The sequence below is a fragment of the Saccopteryx leptura genome, chromosome 6 (assembly GCF_036850995.1).
Source record: "Saccopteryx leptura isolate mSacLep1 chromosome 6, mSacLep1_pri_phased_curated, whole genome shotgun sequence".
Lineage (NCBI taxonomy): Eukaryota > Metazoa > Chordata > Mammalia > Chiroptera > Emballonuridae > Saccopteryx > Saccopteryx leptura.
Genome location: NC_089508.1, coordinates 8,869,143 through 8,885,348, shown reverse-complemented (window position 1 = coordinate 8,885,348; position 16,206 = coordinate 8,869,143). Strand labels below are relative to the sequence as shown.

The 16,206-nt window shown below is 45.7% G+C and overlaps 1 protein-coding gene across 1 annotated transcript in view; it reads left to right on the top strand.

Moving 5' to 3' along the window:
* Positions 1-762: 762 nt before the first annotated feature.
* The window catches only part of AK7 (adenylate kinase 7), a 54,019-nt gene continuing 38,575 nt past the window's right edge, over positions 763-16,206 (top strand). The window contains exons 1-4 of the mRNA XM_066343170.1: positions 763-889; positions 3,394-3,582; positions 6,190-6,298; positions 10,828-10,922. Coding sequence (XP_066199267.1) covers positions 788-889; positions 3,394-3,582; positions 6,190-6,298; positions 10,828-10,922 — 495 coding nt within the window. The 5' untranslated portion in view covers positions 763-787. The remainder of the gene's footprint in view (positions 890-3,393; positions 3,583-6,189; positions 6,299-10,827; positions 10,923-16,206) is intronic.

Here is a 16,206-nt window from a genome sequence, read left to right as displayed (position 1 = left end):
TCATCTTATCATTTGTCAGTTTATCTCGGCAACTGCACGTACGCTCTTACTGGGAAAGGTCAAAATCTAAATGTGATTGAATCCCCGTTGCCTCCAACCCATTCCACCAGACCCCACCCACTTCCAGGGATCTTTCGGAACTGTTAGGAAGTAACCCCTAAATCAGCTGAGCACCATGGACCAAACGGCAACTGGCTGCTCAGTAGGAACCAACCCCCTACACACACACACACACAGTCGTTCGGGTATCCAGGACCCGGAATTCCAAAGCAACAGGTCTTTGCAGTAGAGGATTATGTCACCCCACATCAACGCCAACATTTCAGAGGAGGCCAAGGCTGCAGGCTTTACCTCCTCATCAGATCAATCACGAATTTTAGTCTTCCCTATCAAGTGAACACTGGGACGTGAGTCCAGAGTTTCCAAATGAAAGAGAAAGAAAAGAACTTAAGACGCGCCCTGCTCCAGGGCACACGGCGTGTAGCAGGACAGAGTGGGGCCCGGGCTGCAGGGACAAGGCGCGACGGTAGACAGAACTGGCGCTGGGACGCCTGCCTGGCTCCCAAACCCCGGCAGAGCTACACAAGCGCGGGAAATCAGTAGCCCCGCCCCCATCCCGGAACGCCCCGCCCATCGCCCTAGGCCCCGCCCCATCCCGGAACGCCCGGCCCATCGCCCTAGGCCCCGCCCCCGGGGCCTTGGCGACCCAGCATTCCCAAGGCCGCGACCCCGCAGCCTTGGCAACCAAAAGGACGCTTTCTCCTTAGCAACTAGCGTGGCTCCCGCCATGGCAGAAGAGGAGGTTGTTGCCCGGACTGACAAAGTTATCCGGATCCAGAGGGTGTTTATAAACCTGCTGGACTCCTACAGCAGCGGAAACATCGGGAAGGTGAGCAGTGGCATGTCACAGAGGTCTTGTGCCACGGGGCGCCGTCGGGGCCTCTCCTGAGGAAGGGTCCCTCGTCCGGGCACAGCCAACACCCCCAGGACCCCAGTTTGAGTCCACGGTAGACAACGGCCCCACCTGGAAGTCCCCCCAAGCCTGAGATCACCAGCCGAGCCCCAGGTCCTCCCCTGTATTAATTGAGGCTCAGAGGAAGGAAGGCACTTTCAACTACCAATCGAATTGAAGGCAGAGCATGGAAAAGAGAGCCCAGGACTCTGACCTCCTATCTGATGCTCTTTCTCCTCCACCGCTGCATCTAAAGCAGGCAACTGATAAGAAAAAAGTCCAAAATAGTCACGGGGATGTGAAGTACAGCATAGGGAATATAGTCAATACCATTGTAATAACTATGTATAGTGCCAGGTGGGTGCCAGGTGTCAGCAGGGTTGGTTCCTCCTGGAGGCCCGAGGGGAGGATCTGTTCCATGCTTCTCTCTCAGCTTGGTGGCTGCCAACAGTCCTTGCCATCCCATGTCTTATATTGTATAGAATCATCACTCCGAACTCTGCCTCTATCTTCACATGGTGTTCTTCCCTGAGTGTCTCTGTGCCCAAATTTCCCTCTTCCTATAAGGACACCAGTCATTGGATTAGAACCCACCTAATCTGGTATAACTTCACTTACCCTGATTATATCTGCAAAGACCCTGTTTCCAAATATGGTCAGATTATGTTCCAGGTAGACAGAAATTTTTTTTGGGGGGGGCACTGTTCAACTCAGTGTATCATCTAAAGTTAATCAGTAAATTAAAAAGATATATATGTGATATATATATCTGTATATATATAATTTATATGCAAAAATAATATATTTTTATACAGCATGTCATTATCTATGACAAACAATATATATGATATTATATGTATTATATATAGTAAATGTCTACTGGAAGAGACTAAACACACATGACCAAAAAGAATGGAAAAAGAAGGGACAAGGACAAACAAAACTAAAACAGCACAATAACAAAAACATTTTTTAAAGAAAGGAAGCATTAAACAGGTATGGTGTGCATTTCTTTGTGTCTTTGAAAAAGATAGATATAGAAAAGATAGATAGATAGATAGATAGATAGATAGATAGATAGATAGATGATAGATCATCTATACATAGAAAATATCTCCAGTGATACACAAGAAACTTAACTAGTACGGCCTCTGGAGGATGGGGTTCATTCATGAGCACCAACAAAATGGCAGGCCCAGAGAACTGCACTCTGAAGAGGACCAAAAAAAGTTGCTGCCCTCAAGAACCTTGCCTCTCCTGGAAGAAGACAACTGCTAATTTTGAGAATAAACAAGACATTTCAATGTGTGATAAGCACTCTGAAGGAAAGAGGACATAACATGTTGACTGGTGGGTGAAAGCAGCTACTTTGCATTGAGTTGCATGAAAGGGCTCTTGAACTCAGGATGAGGGTCAAGCCCCAGGAACTAGTTCTCAGGGCTCACGAGAAGGGCAAAGACTCTGAGGTGGAGGTCAGGTTGGCATTTTCAGAGGACAGAGTGGCCCCGAATGGGAGCAGTGACTGGGAGCTCCAGGTCTGACTTCCTGGGTGCAGCAGACATGGTGCCCAGAGCCCACGAGACTTTGGGGCCCACACAACTGTTTTCATTTCTTTGAAAAGCAGAAGGAAGCAACTGAAATTTGAGAGCCAAAGATTATGTTTGTCTTTACACCAATACACATTTAAGTATAATTTGTGATATGTTTTTTTACGGAGGAAAGGGCCATGAAAGTCAGAATGTGGCCCTGCTCCACAGCTTAACAGCAGAGCCTCACACATGGTCAGCAAGCCAGTGGCATTTGCTGCATGAACCAATGAAGGAGAGTCTATCGCAAAGAGTATTTAAAAGGCGAGGCAACATGATTGAAACCAGAAGGGAGAGAAGGAAGAGAATGGAACTTTTTACTTTATCTCCTTTTGATCTTGGATTATTTTTTAACAGCATATCTTCAAAATAAAACTTTTAGTGTATAGAGATATTTCTTCACAAGCTTATGAACAGAGTTTTCTGGTTATCCCAAAACTAGCCAGGACCTCTCTTTCTCACATGCTGAGTAACTGCTGTTGTCTGTGCTATTAACCTAAAAACCAAAAGCTGAGGAAGAGGCAACAAGTGTGTATTTGAGATCCAAAAAGAGTGACTGTTCCGGAAGCACCAACCCAGGGAGAAGCCCAAACAGTGTTCCGATTGGGGGCGTGAAGGCAAAGGGGAAGGGAACAACTACACGAACAGAAGGGAGGAATTTCTGTTGGTGTTGAAAACTCAAGGAACTAATTTTTAGACGTGCAAATAAGCTAAGTTATCTGTTAGCTATACACGGTGATGCTTATTCTAGAGAGTGTGTTTTATTTCCACAGGTGATGCCTCTAGCAAGCCCTAACTAAAGGTGAGTTTTACTCCATTGTTCTCAGTATTGGGGACATTTCTCTTGTCTTGCAGTTCCTATCTAACTGTGTCGTCGGGGCTTCCCTTGAAGAAATTATGGAAGAGGAGGAAGAGGAAGATGAAAGTAAGTCAGCCATGCTAGCCGCCTCCTCGAACAAGTTGAAGGAAGGCACATTCCAGATCGTGGGCACGCTTTCCTCACCTGAGAAACCTGTGCCCGATTTTGCCCTGGAGACATACTCTGTAAGTCCCTACAATTCTCTATAAATACTGTATTTAAAATGTATTTTGTCCTGCATTACCCCAACACAACCCTGGGTCATGGCAGACACTCTCTGCGAAAGAGAAATCTCCTTTGCTAACAGGTCTCTCAGGAATAACATACCATTATATTGCTAACTTATTGGGAAACACTGCTGCTTCCATATAGCAAATTCTGCACAGTTCTCGTCCTGAGACATTGAAATACCTCCAAGAGGGGTGTTCCTCCCAGGTTAGCTCCTCCCATCACCCTGCCTGATACTCTCTAGACCAGAGGTCCCCAAACTATGGCCCGCAGCCCCTGAGGCCATTTATCTGCCCCCGCCGCACTTCCAGAAGGGGCACCTCTTTCATTGGTGGTCAGTGAGAGGAGCATAGTTCCCATTGAAATACTGGTCAGTTTGTTGATTTAAATTTACTTGTTCTTTATTTTAAATATTGTATTTGTTCCCGTTTTGTTTTTTTACTTTAAAATAAGATATGTGCAGTGTGCATAGGGATTTGTTCATAGTTTTTTTTATAGTCCGGCCCTCCAATGGTCTGAGGGACAGTGAACTGGCCCCCTGTGTAAAAAGTTTGGGGACCCCTGCTCTAGACCATGGGTAGTCAACCTTTTTATACCTACTGCCCACTTTTGTATCTCTGTTAGTAGTAAATTTTCTAACCGCCCACCGGTTCCACAGTATTTGTGATTTATAAAGTAGGGAAGTAACTTTACTTTATAAAATTTATAAAGCAGAGTGACAGCAAATTAAAGCATATAATAATAATTACTTACCAAGTACTTTATGTCGGATTTTTGCTAAGTTTGGCAGAATAAATCTTTATAAAACAACTTACTGTAGTTAAATCTATCTTTTTATTTATACTTTGGTTGCTCCTCTACCGCCCACCATGGGCTCTTGGCTCCTCCTGCCTTCAAGACCATCTTGGTCAGGGGGTCCTCAACCCCATCTCTCTTTACCAGCTCTCTAAGGGGCACCTCCTTTCCTTAGTTCAGTTCCCCATCATCTCTCCCCTTTTACACCTGACACTGCGTCGGTGAGTGTGTATGGAGCTCCCTAAGGATCCACAGTGGACAGAGCGCTCACAGCGGACGGGGGCTCTGTGCCACAGGCTGTTTGTTTCACAGCAGCACAGTGGACGTGACGGCAGAGGTGTGCACAGCAGTGTCCAGAGCAGTCTGGAAAGAGCCGGTGCTGAGTTCTCAGTCTTACCTACAGAGCCAGTCTGGCGAATGGGGCTCCAAACTCAGACCCACACGGATCAAGGCCCCCTAAACTCCTGTGGTCTGGAGACCCTGGAGCCTCCAGCAGCACAGAGTCCTGCAGATGGGCCTCCTTTGGGAGGTTGGGGTCTACTAGGGAAGCTGGGACTGGTGCTGGGCCTCTAGGGGGAGGGGGAACTGGGACCCAGACATCACCCGGGGAGAAGGTCATGTGAAGATGAAGGCAGGGAGCTGGGGATGTGTCACCAAGCCAAGGGACACCAAACATTGCCAGTGAAGCCACAGAGCTGGGGGAGAGGCGTGGAGCTGATTGTCCCTCACACCCTCAGGAGCAGCCAGCCCTGCCGGCACCTTGATCTCGGAGTCCAAGGCTCCAGAACTGTGAGACAATACATCTCTGTTGTTCAAGCCACTCAGTTTGCGAGACTTAGTTACAGCAACCCTAGGAAATGAATATAGCTGGACACAGAAAATAAGGTAGTAACAAGCTAAAGAAATGGGCATTCCACGCTGTTGAACTTGACATGGGCACATTAAACTCCCCAAGGTAGTCCTCTAGGATTAAAAAAAAGCATTCACTTTTCTTTGGTTCTCCTACCAATTGTGGTAAGAGACCAAATTTGATCTGCAAGGTTCTGTTTTAAAGCACCTGGTCAAGGACCTGTGGGGGATAGCTGATCCTCAGGATAAATGCAAAGGCTGGTTTGGAAGTCCATGGTCCTTACGTGGTTATCTTAATACCCACCTGCGACATTGCTCTCCTGGGAAATGTGCTGGCGTCCACGCAGTGAGGAATAACTAGTCAAAACACAATGATCACCACAGTTACTTTTGTCCAAAATAAGAACTTGATATTTTTTTTACCATTAAAAGTTTCTGTATTTTTAAACTATTCCCAACAGTCAAACCGTAATAAGAGACCATCCATCTAGAAAGAGAGCAGATTGGTTCCGCCTCAAGGATTCTGAAATAATCCCCATAAATTACTCATCAGCCCATCCAAGTGAGTCAAGATATATAATTGCCCAAGTAATCTTGCACAGAGTTTGAGTGGGTTTTAAATGCCTCCCACAATTTTTTCCAGTATGTTCTAATTCTTCCCTTCTGAATTGGGATGTAAGCGGCATACCTAAGATCATTATGCAATTTTCTGTTCCCAGCTATTTTCATAAACTTCTTTGTTATTTGAAGATGACACACAGAAGGGAGCCAGAATTTTATTTCAAATAGAAATCCTTCTGCAAATGTTTTCTGTGGGACCCTTCAATGCAGCATATCTAATTTGGAAATTGTCGTTCTGTCTGAATATTCAGGCTGTTTCGTTACCTCCCTGAACAAATGCCTGTCGATTCTCTCTGCAGGCCCTCTCTCGGGAAGAGCTTCTCCTGCGCCTGCTGGAGTGTGACGTTGTTATTTATAACATCACTGAGCACCCACAGCAAGTGGAAGAAGCCACCTGGGCAGTCTCTGGTCAGTGAGGAGACCTTTTTATCTCTGGGGACACCACTTTTGTGTAATTTACTTTACCTTAGAGTCCTCTAATGAACACTTGGCAAATTAACACCATTAGGGAAAAAAAATAATTTGAGACCTACCTAAAACACAGAATAAAATCAAGCTAATGGATATGCCTATCAACAGTGTTGAAAGGCAAAAAGGGGTATTTGAAAATTTTTAAGAGTTTGAGCGAAACTCAATACAATGTAGGTAGTGTAACATGGGCGGTGGTTAGGAGTACTCATCAGTAAGAGCCAGGGGAAAGGCTCTTCTAGAGAAAAGCTGGAAACAAAGCAGAGAAATGATTTGCTGGGCTGTAACTTAAGCATTTACCTTATCTGGAAGAGCCTCGTTGGCTGTTTGTGATTGTTGTCCTTACATTTTGATTTCTTAACCTTGAGGCATTAACTGACTTGGGTCTTGGTTTGCTTCTATAGGCTGTGAAGGTATCAGAACCACCTCAGTCTAATGGGACTTCTTGTTTAATTATTTTAAAAAAAAATAATTCTACTTAGACTATTTTTTTATCAGTAAAAGAAATGAAGGCTCTGGCCGGTTGGCTTAGCGGTAGAGCTTTGACCCAGCATGTGGAAGTCCCAAGTTTGATTCCCGGTCAGGGCACACAGGAGAGACAACCATCTGCTCCCCCCCACCCTAACCCCACCCCCTTTTTATCTCTCTCTCTCTCTCTCTCTCTCTCTCTCTCTATCTCTATCTCTCTCTCTCTCTCTCTCTCTCTCTCTATCTCTCTCTCTCTCTCTCTCTCTCTCTCTCTCTCTATCTCTTTCTCTCTCCCTCACTCTCCGGCAGCCATGGCTCACTTGATTTGAGCACATCAGTCCCGGGCACTGAAGGTGGCTCCCTCGAGCCTCCATGTCAGGTGCTAAAAATAGTTCGATTGCGATCAGCCCCAGATGGGCAGAGCATCGTCTCCAGACAGGGGTTCCTAGATGGATCCCACCCAGGGTGCATGTGAGAATCTGTCTCTGTATTTCCCCTACTCTCACTTAAAAAAAAAACAAATGAAACATTAACTTCCAAAATGTGACCTTTCTCCATTCTGCAGGCACTGCTTAAGGAGATGTGGTTGAATCTTATTGGGCAGGCACAAAGACAAATAAGCAAAACATTATATCCTCCAGGCACCTGGAGGCCTGCAAGAGCCCTGAGGCACCCGTGAGAAACTTGAATGCAGGCCCAGAACAGCATGTTCCCAGGAAGGGTATCACAGGACAGGCGTGATGTTAAGAGGAGAGAAATGATTTCTAACTGTGAGGAGTGGATTCGAGTCAACAAATATTCCCTGAGAATAAGAGCCAGAGAGGGCAACAGGGAATACTTGCAGTTTAAGATGCCTTGAAAAATGTGATGAACTCTAAGGACCTCAAGTCTAAGAGAACAAGGTGATGTTGAGCAAGTTGATGCTTTGTCATGTATCTCATTAAGCCAGGACCAAAGGAAAAAGTAGACCCATTCATTTGAACAATTTCTAGACTAGGACAGCCCAGAAGACACAGAGCACCTTACTTTTCAATACTTTCCTCACAGCATTATCGTTGTTTTAGGCAGTTTAGATCATGGGGTCAGCCAACTTCTTCTGCACAGGGCCACATAGTAAATATTTTTGGCTTGTCAAGCCAACTGCTCTGCTGTTACAGCCAAAACATAGCCACAGACGATATGTAAATAAATGGTCCGGTTCCAATCAAAATTTATTTAAAAAGCAGGCAGTGCTTTTGCCAACCCCTGAAAGGTATCAACAGCAAAGCTGTGTTTTGGCTTAAATTGAAGAAATAGAATAGAAGCCCTGGCTGGGTAGGTCAGTTGGTTACAATATCATCCCAATACACCAAGGTTGCAAGTTCTTTCCCCGTCAGAGCATATACAAGAATCAATCAAAGAATTCATGACTAAGTGGAACGACTAATTGATGTTTCTCTCTTTCTTTTTCTCTCCCTTCCTGTCTCTCTAAAAAAAAAATCAATAAATAAATTAAAAAAAACAAATAAAATAAGTGGAATAGAGCCTCAGGAATGACTGTGCCCATTCTGGGAAATCATGATGGAAAAGTGCTCTCTGTGGGTGTATAGGACTCCTGAGGGGCTTAGAATGATTGATCTCTCATTGATAACTGTGGATCTAAATTCCATTCAATAAGATGCAAATCAAAAACACGAACATTGTGTCATCTCTTGGATGCCTGCTTTGTGCATTTTGTCCCTTTGCAAATATTTACAAATGACGGATAATTGCACCTTCTGAAATAATTGCACCACCTGAAATAATAATCAGAGCTAACGTTTACTGAGCTCTTACTTTGTGGCAGGCTTTGGAAATTGATTTTCTCTATATAATGTATATGTGCAATTTTCTTCACATTTTTAATATCTTTTTTTCTGAAATAAAACCTGGACGTGTTTTGAAAATTGAAAAGCACAGTAGGGCTTAGAATAAAAAGCAACAACTCCCTGCATTTTCTTTCCACTCCATTCCTACTCCCCAAAAGGAACCTGCTTTAACACTCTTTCCTTTTAATACATAAAAATACCTGCACCGGTGCCCTTTGATTATGAATTTTAGCCATTAACCACTGACTTTCACTATGATGGATAGCGGACCCTCACACCCTCATAAGACACCTCCACACACACACACACACACCCAGCGTCCCTCAAAGGGAATGTAATTGGTTCTCAAACTTGGAAAGGAAGCTGCATTTTCTTTCTTGAGCTTTGAAATGTAGAGTATGTTTAACTGCTTCTTATTCTAACACAGAGCTTTATATAATTAAGAAAATGTTAACCTCTCTATTGGGTGGAAAGGTTTTTATTGTATCACCTCATTTTTGAGATCAAGAGTTGACTGTGTCTGCAAGAAAGTATAGTCAGAGGCCCTTGGTCTGTCATCCGGGTCACCTGGGGGGGGGGCATAGGGTTGGTGGGGCTATGGAGAAGGAGGGGGACACTTTGTCACTTTGCCTGAGGACATTGTTAGATTTGGGGGTTTTGTTTTATTTGAGCTTTGCAATGGATATGTATTACTTCTTAATAATGTGTTATTAAATTATCTTAACACGTTTTAATATAAAAGAATTCTCCTACCTCACCTTTCAGGTACAAGCAAAAGAAGGTAAAATGACATAGGAGAAAGGAAGAAAGTTATTAGAAATGACAGAAAACATTTGTGCACATGGATAAAATGCACTTGTTCACAAGTGAGCAAGCAGGTCATTTTGACCCATTAAAATGATAAATAAAGACGGTAACCCAGTTAGAGGACCTCTAAGTGTGCCAACACTCACAAAATAGGCCAATCTGAAACAACGTAGGGCAGAAAGCAGAATTAAATGGAAGAGGCAATCTTTGTTACTAGAACAAAGGTAGAAACTAAACTTAGCATTTGAGTTGGGAATGACGTGTGGACATAGTGCTCTTAGCCTGAACTCAGTGATACTCTCTCATCGTCAGTAAGGACCCAGTCAGATAGTAGAAGCCGGCATTTCATCGTTTTACTGGTTGTTTAAGGAATCAGCTCCTGAGACTAAAACTGAACCATGACTGTGTCTTTAGATCCTCTGACAATTTCATCAGACCTCACTTTAGAGTTTTTTCCTCTGGAATTTTACATGCCACAAAAAATATTTTAATGGAATCACGTGCCCAAAGTATTCAAGTAGAGTAGATGCTTAGATGTGTGGCAAGCCCTCCTGGAAAAAGAAAAGCCTTTGGAAATCAAATACTCACCCTTCCATTCACCACTGTTTTGAATTCCGAGGCCTACACCTGTTCCCAACCGAGCATTCCCACCTCACCCAGGCCCACAAGCACTGCCCACAGCCCCCGGGCAGGGGCCACTCTCCCCCACCCAGGGAAGTGGGAAGGGTGGGCACATTCCCAATTACTTCCTTCCACAACGGCTTGGGCTACATGGGGCTGCTTTATGTGAGTTCCTAAGAGGACCCTCCCTTCTGCGCAGGCGCACCCGCAGCCCCCAGCCCCAACCTTGCTGGGGCCTCCTGCTCCACGCCCCCTGCAGCTAGCTGCTCCTGCATAGTGGGAGGAGCACAGGCCTTGCAGCCGCTTCCCTCCAGGACCCTAGGCAAACTGTACCTCCGTTCCCTCACCTGTAAAACAGAGATCAGAGTGGTACCCATCCCATAACGGTCAGAGTTCAATGATGCCCATGAATCGCGCCCATCCACGTCCGTCCATTATGATTATTGCCACCCCTGGCCCTCCAAACAGGTGACAGCACGCAGCCACAGGCCTGAGGTGGGAAGGGAGTTCGAATTCTCAGCCGGGCTCAGAAGAAGTCAAGCGGCTGCAGGGAGAATGCCGACAACAGAGATGGGGGTGGACAGTGAAGCGCGAGAGGGGACGCCACCCTGGTGTTAAGTCGCTCCTGGGAAAAGGAGTAACCTCAAGTAACGCTCACGGTCCACGTGGTTTCAAAAACAGTTCCCACGTGGATCCAAGTAACCGCTCGCTTTTTTGGCCCTACAGCCCTGAATGAAGAAGTCAGCCACTTTGAGAGGCGAAAGGTGTTTATTTTAGTTTCCACGGTGATGACCTGGGCACGATCCAAACCCCTGGACCCTGTAAGTAGTGCAGCGCCACTAGCTTGTCCCTTGGGCAACGTTTCATCCTTAATACCATGTAATCTGTAGGCGGAGAGAACCTTCTGCGGCGAATCCTGGATCTATTCTTACTCTCCTGAACCCAATCTCAAAACAGGCACCGGACAAAATGCGCTGAGTCCGAGCTCACTCAGCCTAAGGGGGCCCACCGCTGCAGGTGCCGCCTGTGAAACTATACCAATGCTTGCTTGTCACTTCGGCTTTTTCCATGTGTTGTAAGAGCGCTCTTTTTAGACTTATTCAGACCTATAGTTTGGCCCTCTATAGTCTTGTGCATACACTAAAAGGAAATAGAAGTAAAAGACAGTGGTCATGGTAGCCCCAAAACTCGCTCAGAGCCTAACCTCTCTGAATCACACCTGCATTCTGTCTCCCCACAACTCAGCATCGAACCTTTCCTGGTGGGTACCTCCCTTTCCGATAAAGCACAGGGCTATTACTTTGCAAGAAAATGTGGACGTAGGGTCATTCTCCGAGCGCGGCTCGTTTTCCTCGGCTGACCTCAGACTTAGGTTTGCCGCTCGGCATCTCTGCGCCCGTCAACTGCCTTTGACTTCAGGGCTGAATCGCAGCATAATCTTTTCAAAGACGCTTTACGGGGCAATTGGGTCAACACGTGTAGTACCGAAGTGAACTGGGAGGGATGACAAGACGGACAGTCGTTCGCAAGGTCCCCCAGGCGCCAGCAGGGACAGGGTCAGCGCTTCCTCACTGGCTGTAGTTGTCATCGGTCATTAATCACGAGACACATTTAATTTCAGAGATGTTAAAATGGGAGACATGCACATGTCAGAATTGATGAGATACGTTACTTATAACAAGGAAATACTTAGGCGTTTGTCACACTGCTTCTGTCAGATGACATTTGTTTAATCCTCTCCCGCTTGGTGTACCAGGAAATCCTCGCTGGCAGGGGCCCGGCTTCATGCTCTTTTCTCGTAAAGTCCCCGCACCTAGGTCACTTGGTTGCCGATATCTCCAGGGACCGGCAAGTCGTTTAATTCCTGTTATGAGTCTAAGGGAAGGAACCCTTAGAGTATCTAGTAGGGTGTTTACTGCAAACAATCAGTGGTCACCCGACTGGCCTTACTGGTTGTCCCCAGTTATAAGCCAGCTCACGCTGACGTTAGCAAAGTGGGAACTGAATGACTCACATAGCTGGTTTGTCCAATAACGGACCTCAGGCACAGCTGGGTCCGAAGGCTTTAACAATGTCCGCAGAGCTCTCCTAGTCTCTTTCTCCCATTGCTTCCTGTCTCCTCTGAGTGGGCTCCAGTCTCAGCTAAGCTCTCCCTCCTTCTGGCCCTGAGCAGCTGCCAGGCTTATGTCCCTAGAGCCTCAATTCTCTTTTCCACATTGGCAATGTCCCATTCCCAGGACTGCAGGTGCTGTTTGACCGGGGCTTAGGTCAGGGGCCTAACTTTGAACCAGTCACTGTGGCCAGGGAAACGTGGAGCTCTGATTGGCCAGACCTGGGCTCATATTCCCACATGTAGAAGAAGGGTGATCAGCCCCCTAAAAGAGACAGGCTGAAGGGGGAGAAAGAGGTTCCCTCCTTGGATGGGGGGACATGACACCTGTCTTAGTTCTGATGTCCTGGCATGTCCCCATCCTCTCACTATGGTTTTCATTTGCATTTCCCTAATGGCTCGTGATGATTTTAAGTCAGGCTTATTAAGGTGTAATCTACATACAGTGAATTTAGCCCTTCTTACTGTATGGTTCTGTGAGTTTTGACACATGCATACAGTTGTGTAGCCACACAATCAAACACAGAGCATTCTCATCACCCATTCAGTTTCTCTCCCTCGCACCACACAACAGATCAGCTCCCGATGGATCACAGAGTTAAAAGTAAAAAAGCAAAACTTTAATTTTTAAGAAAAATTATAAAACTTATAGGGAAGGATTTCTGTCACATGGCCCAATAATGCTAAATATTCTTTTAAAAGACTGATTAATTCAACTGGAATACAATTAATGAAGTGTTTATGGGTGAAATAATACTATATTTGAGATTTACTTTAAAAAAATCCAAGATTGGGGTACCTAGCCAGTTAGCTCAGTCAGTTAGAGCAGTGGTCCCCAACCCCTGGGCTGCGGACTGGTACTGGCCCGTGGGCCATTTGGTACTGGTCCGCAGAGAAAGAATAAATAACTTACATTATTTTTGTTCTATTTATATTGAAGTCTGAACAATGTTTTATTTTTAAAAAATGACCAGATTCCCTCTGTTACATCCATCTAAGACTCACTCTTGACGCTTGTCTCGGTCACATGATACGTTTATTCATCCCACCCTAAAGGTCGGTCCGTGAAAATGTTTTCTGACATTAAACCGGTCCGTGGCCCAAAAAAGGTTGGGGACCACTGAGTTAGAAAGTCCTTTCAAAACACTAAGGTTGCAGGTTCAATCCCCGGTCAGAGCACATATGGGGAGTGACCAATGAATACACAACTAAGTGGAACAATAAATGAACACTTCCTTCTCTCTCTTTCTCTTTCTATCTCTCTCTCTTTCTCTTTCTATCTCTCTCTCTTTCTCTTTCTATTTCTCTCTCTTTCTCTTTCTCTCTCTCTTTCTCTAGCTCTCTCTCTTTCTATTTCTATTCCTCTCTCTTTCTCTTTCTATCTCTCTCTCTCCCTTCCTTTCTCTGTGTCTCTAAAATCAATCAACAAAAAAATTAAAAAGTAAAATAAAATCCAAGAGGGGAAGTAACCCAAGGGAACGAGTGAGTAGAGAGAGCACAGGGAACACAAGACTCGCTTTGCAGAAACCTGCATCGCGTCACGTGGAAACTTCTCATAATCCAGACGGAAGGACATTCTATTAAGTAACTGGCCTATGTTCTTTAAGACTGGCAATAAAAGACAAGGAAAACTGAAACACAGGTCCAGATAAAGAAGACTAGAGAGACATGGAGAGACATGCTCCGGGCTGGCCCTGCGCGGGAGGAAAACGTGCTAGAAGGACACTATTGGGAAATTGACAGGATTGGAACACGGACTGTCCTTGATTGGATAAAACCGTGGCGTATGGTTAACTTTCCTGAATTTCATAACGGGACTCCAGTTCTGTAGGGAGAAAGTCCTTAGGAAACACACCCTGAAAACTCAAGAGAAAAGGGGCATGACACCAGCAGCCTACTCTCAGATGGCTCAGAAAAAATAATATGTGTATACTGCTGGGGAAATCTAATTAAAAACAGAACCTTCATCCAGTCCAGAAAAATCTTTCCACGGGGAAGTAGAGAAAGAGAACAGCTTTATGACCGAATAAGCTTTAGACCAGAAGGTCACGCATATCACGGGTGATGCACTGAGAGACTCGAAGGATGGAAGGAAATCCCACCCTATTGCATAGCCAAGCAGATACCACCCATTACATGCATTTTCCTGATAAACAATAACTAGTTCTGAGTAAGAGGACTTCACAAAACCATTGGTTCACACATTCAGTCGTTTGGTCTAGAATTCTTCACCGAGTAATTCGAGTGACCCTCTGTGTGAGCGGACTAGCTTTATCCAGAGGAAAAACCGAGGGTGTGACAATGCTCAGTGGAGGGGTGCTAGGCAGCCTGTCACAGGAAACAGGAAGGTCATTTAGGCAGGCTGGCCACCACGTCCTATTGGCCAGGTCTGGGCAGATGCCAGGATGCAATGCATCCCAAAGGCAGAGAGGGTGACACTTGTTTCCAGACCCTGTGCAAGTAGGATTGCCAAATTTAGCAAGTAAAGACACGGGACACCCGGTTAACTTTGAATTTCAGATAAGCAGCAAATCATTTTTAGCATAAGTAGATCCCATGCAATATTTAAGACCGACTTATACCAAAAATGTGTGTGTTTATCTGAAATTTAAATTTAGCCGGGTGTCCTATATTTTATCTGGCAAACCTACATGTGAGCCACTGGGCATATATTTTTTATTTCTATTTTTTGTGACAGAGACGGAGAGAGGGACAGACAGACAGGAAGGGAGAGAGATGAGAAGCATCAATTCTTTGTTGCGGCACCTTAGTTGTTAAATAATTGCTTTCTCTTATGTGCCTTGACCGGGGGGGAAAAGTGGGGGCTACAGCAGAGCAATTGACCCCTTGCTCAAGCCAGCAACCTAGGGCTCAAGCTGGTGATCCTTGCTCAAACTAGATGAGTCCACGCACAGGCCGGCGACCTCGGGGTTTTGAACCTGGGTCCTCCGCATCTCAGTCCGATGCTCTATCCACTGTGCCACCGCCTGGTCAGGCCCACTGGGCCTATTTAAGAAGTCATCCACTTAGCTAGCACGTTTCCACTGAATGTGTACTATGGCCCCGGAATTGAGGTTGGTTAACTTGATCTTCCCCAAAAAACGAATTCCCCCGAGCCGTTCTCCCAGTGACATCTCCATCATTTCAGCTGCTCATCCTCACTCCCTTCCATCCACCAGCCAGTCAATTCTGCTCATTCATAATCTCAACTCTGTCATTCATCCATCTTGTTCTCTTTGTATCCATGGACCCCTAACATGGCTGCCTAACTGGTACCTGCCATCGCCTCCTCCGGGTCGATCTCCAAGGCACAGCCTAGGTGACCTTGTTTGGAACTGAGACCCTGTTGGAGTCCTGATGAAAACCCTTCAATGCCTTCTAGCGCCCTTAGAAGAAATCTAACATCCCCCTCGTGGTCCACAAGGCCTGATGACCTGGCTATGACCCACCTCATCCCCGATCAGTCCCCAGCTGGGCTCCAGTCATTTGGGTCCCCTCTTCCCATTTGTCAAACCTGCCCACAACTGTGCTACCGCAGGGACCGTCTTCTTCTCCCTCTCTGGTTAATTTCCCGGAAGCCTTGTGCGCTCTGGACTGGCTACTGAACTGAGACTGACGTCATGTGATTGAAAGGCTCCTCACTGGACACTGCATTTTAAAATCCTACTCCGAGTAGGACCTCTGAATCTGGATGGATTTGGGAGAACCCGCTCTGTGTCACGGAACTCGTTTCTCCCTTTAGTTCTCCGGTAACTTGTCATTTCGTTGTTTCAGATGTGTCCCTCCATGGGACAGTATGGGAGGGCGGGTCAAGGAGAGACAGAGTGTGACTGACAGCTCAGGGGACTGTCAGGAAATATTTATCATTCCTGTTCTCAGGGCAAACGGATGTTTTATCTTATCTGATGAAACCAATTTTTAGAGTCTGAGACAGAAAGTTGTACGTGGTATGTTCTTATTCACATGGGGTTGATTGGAGGGCAAGGGGCAGTGTA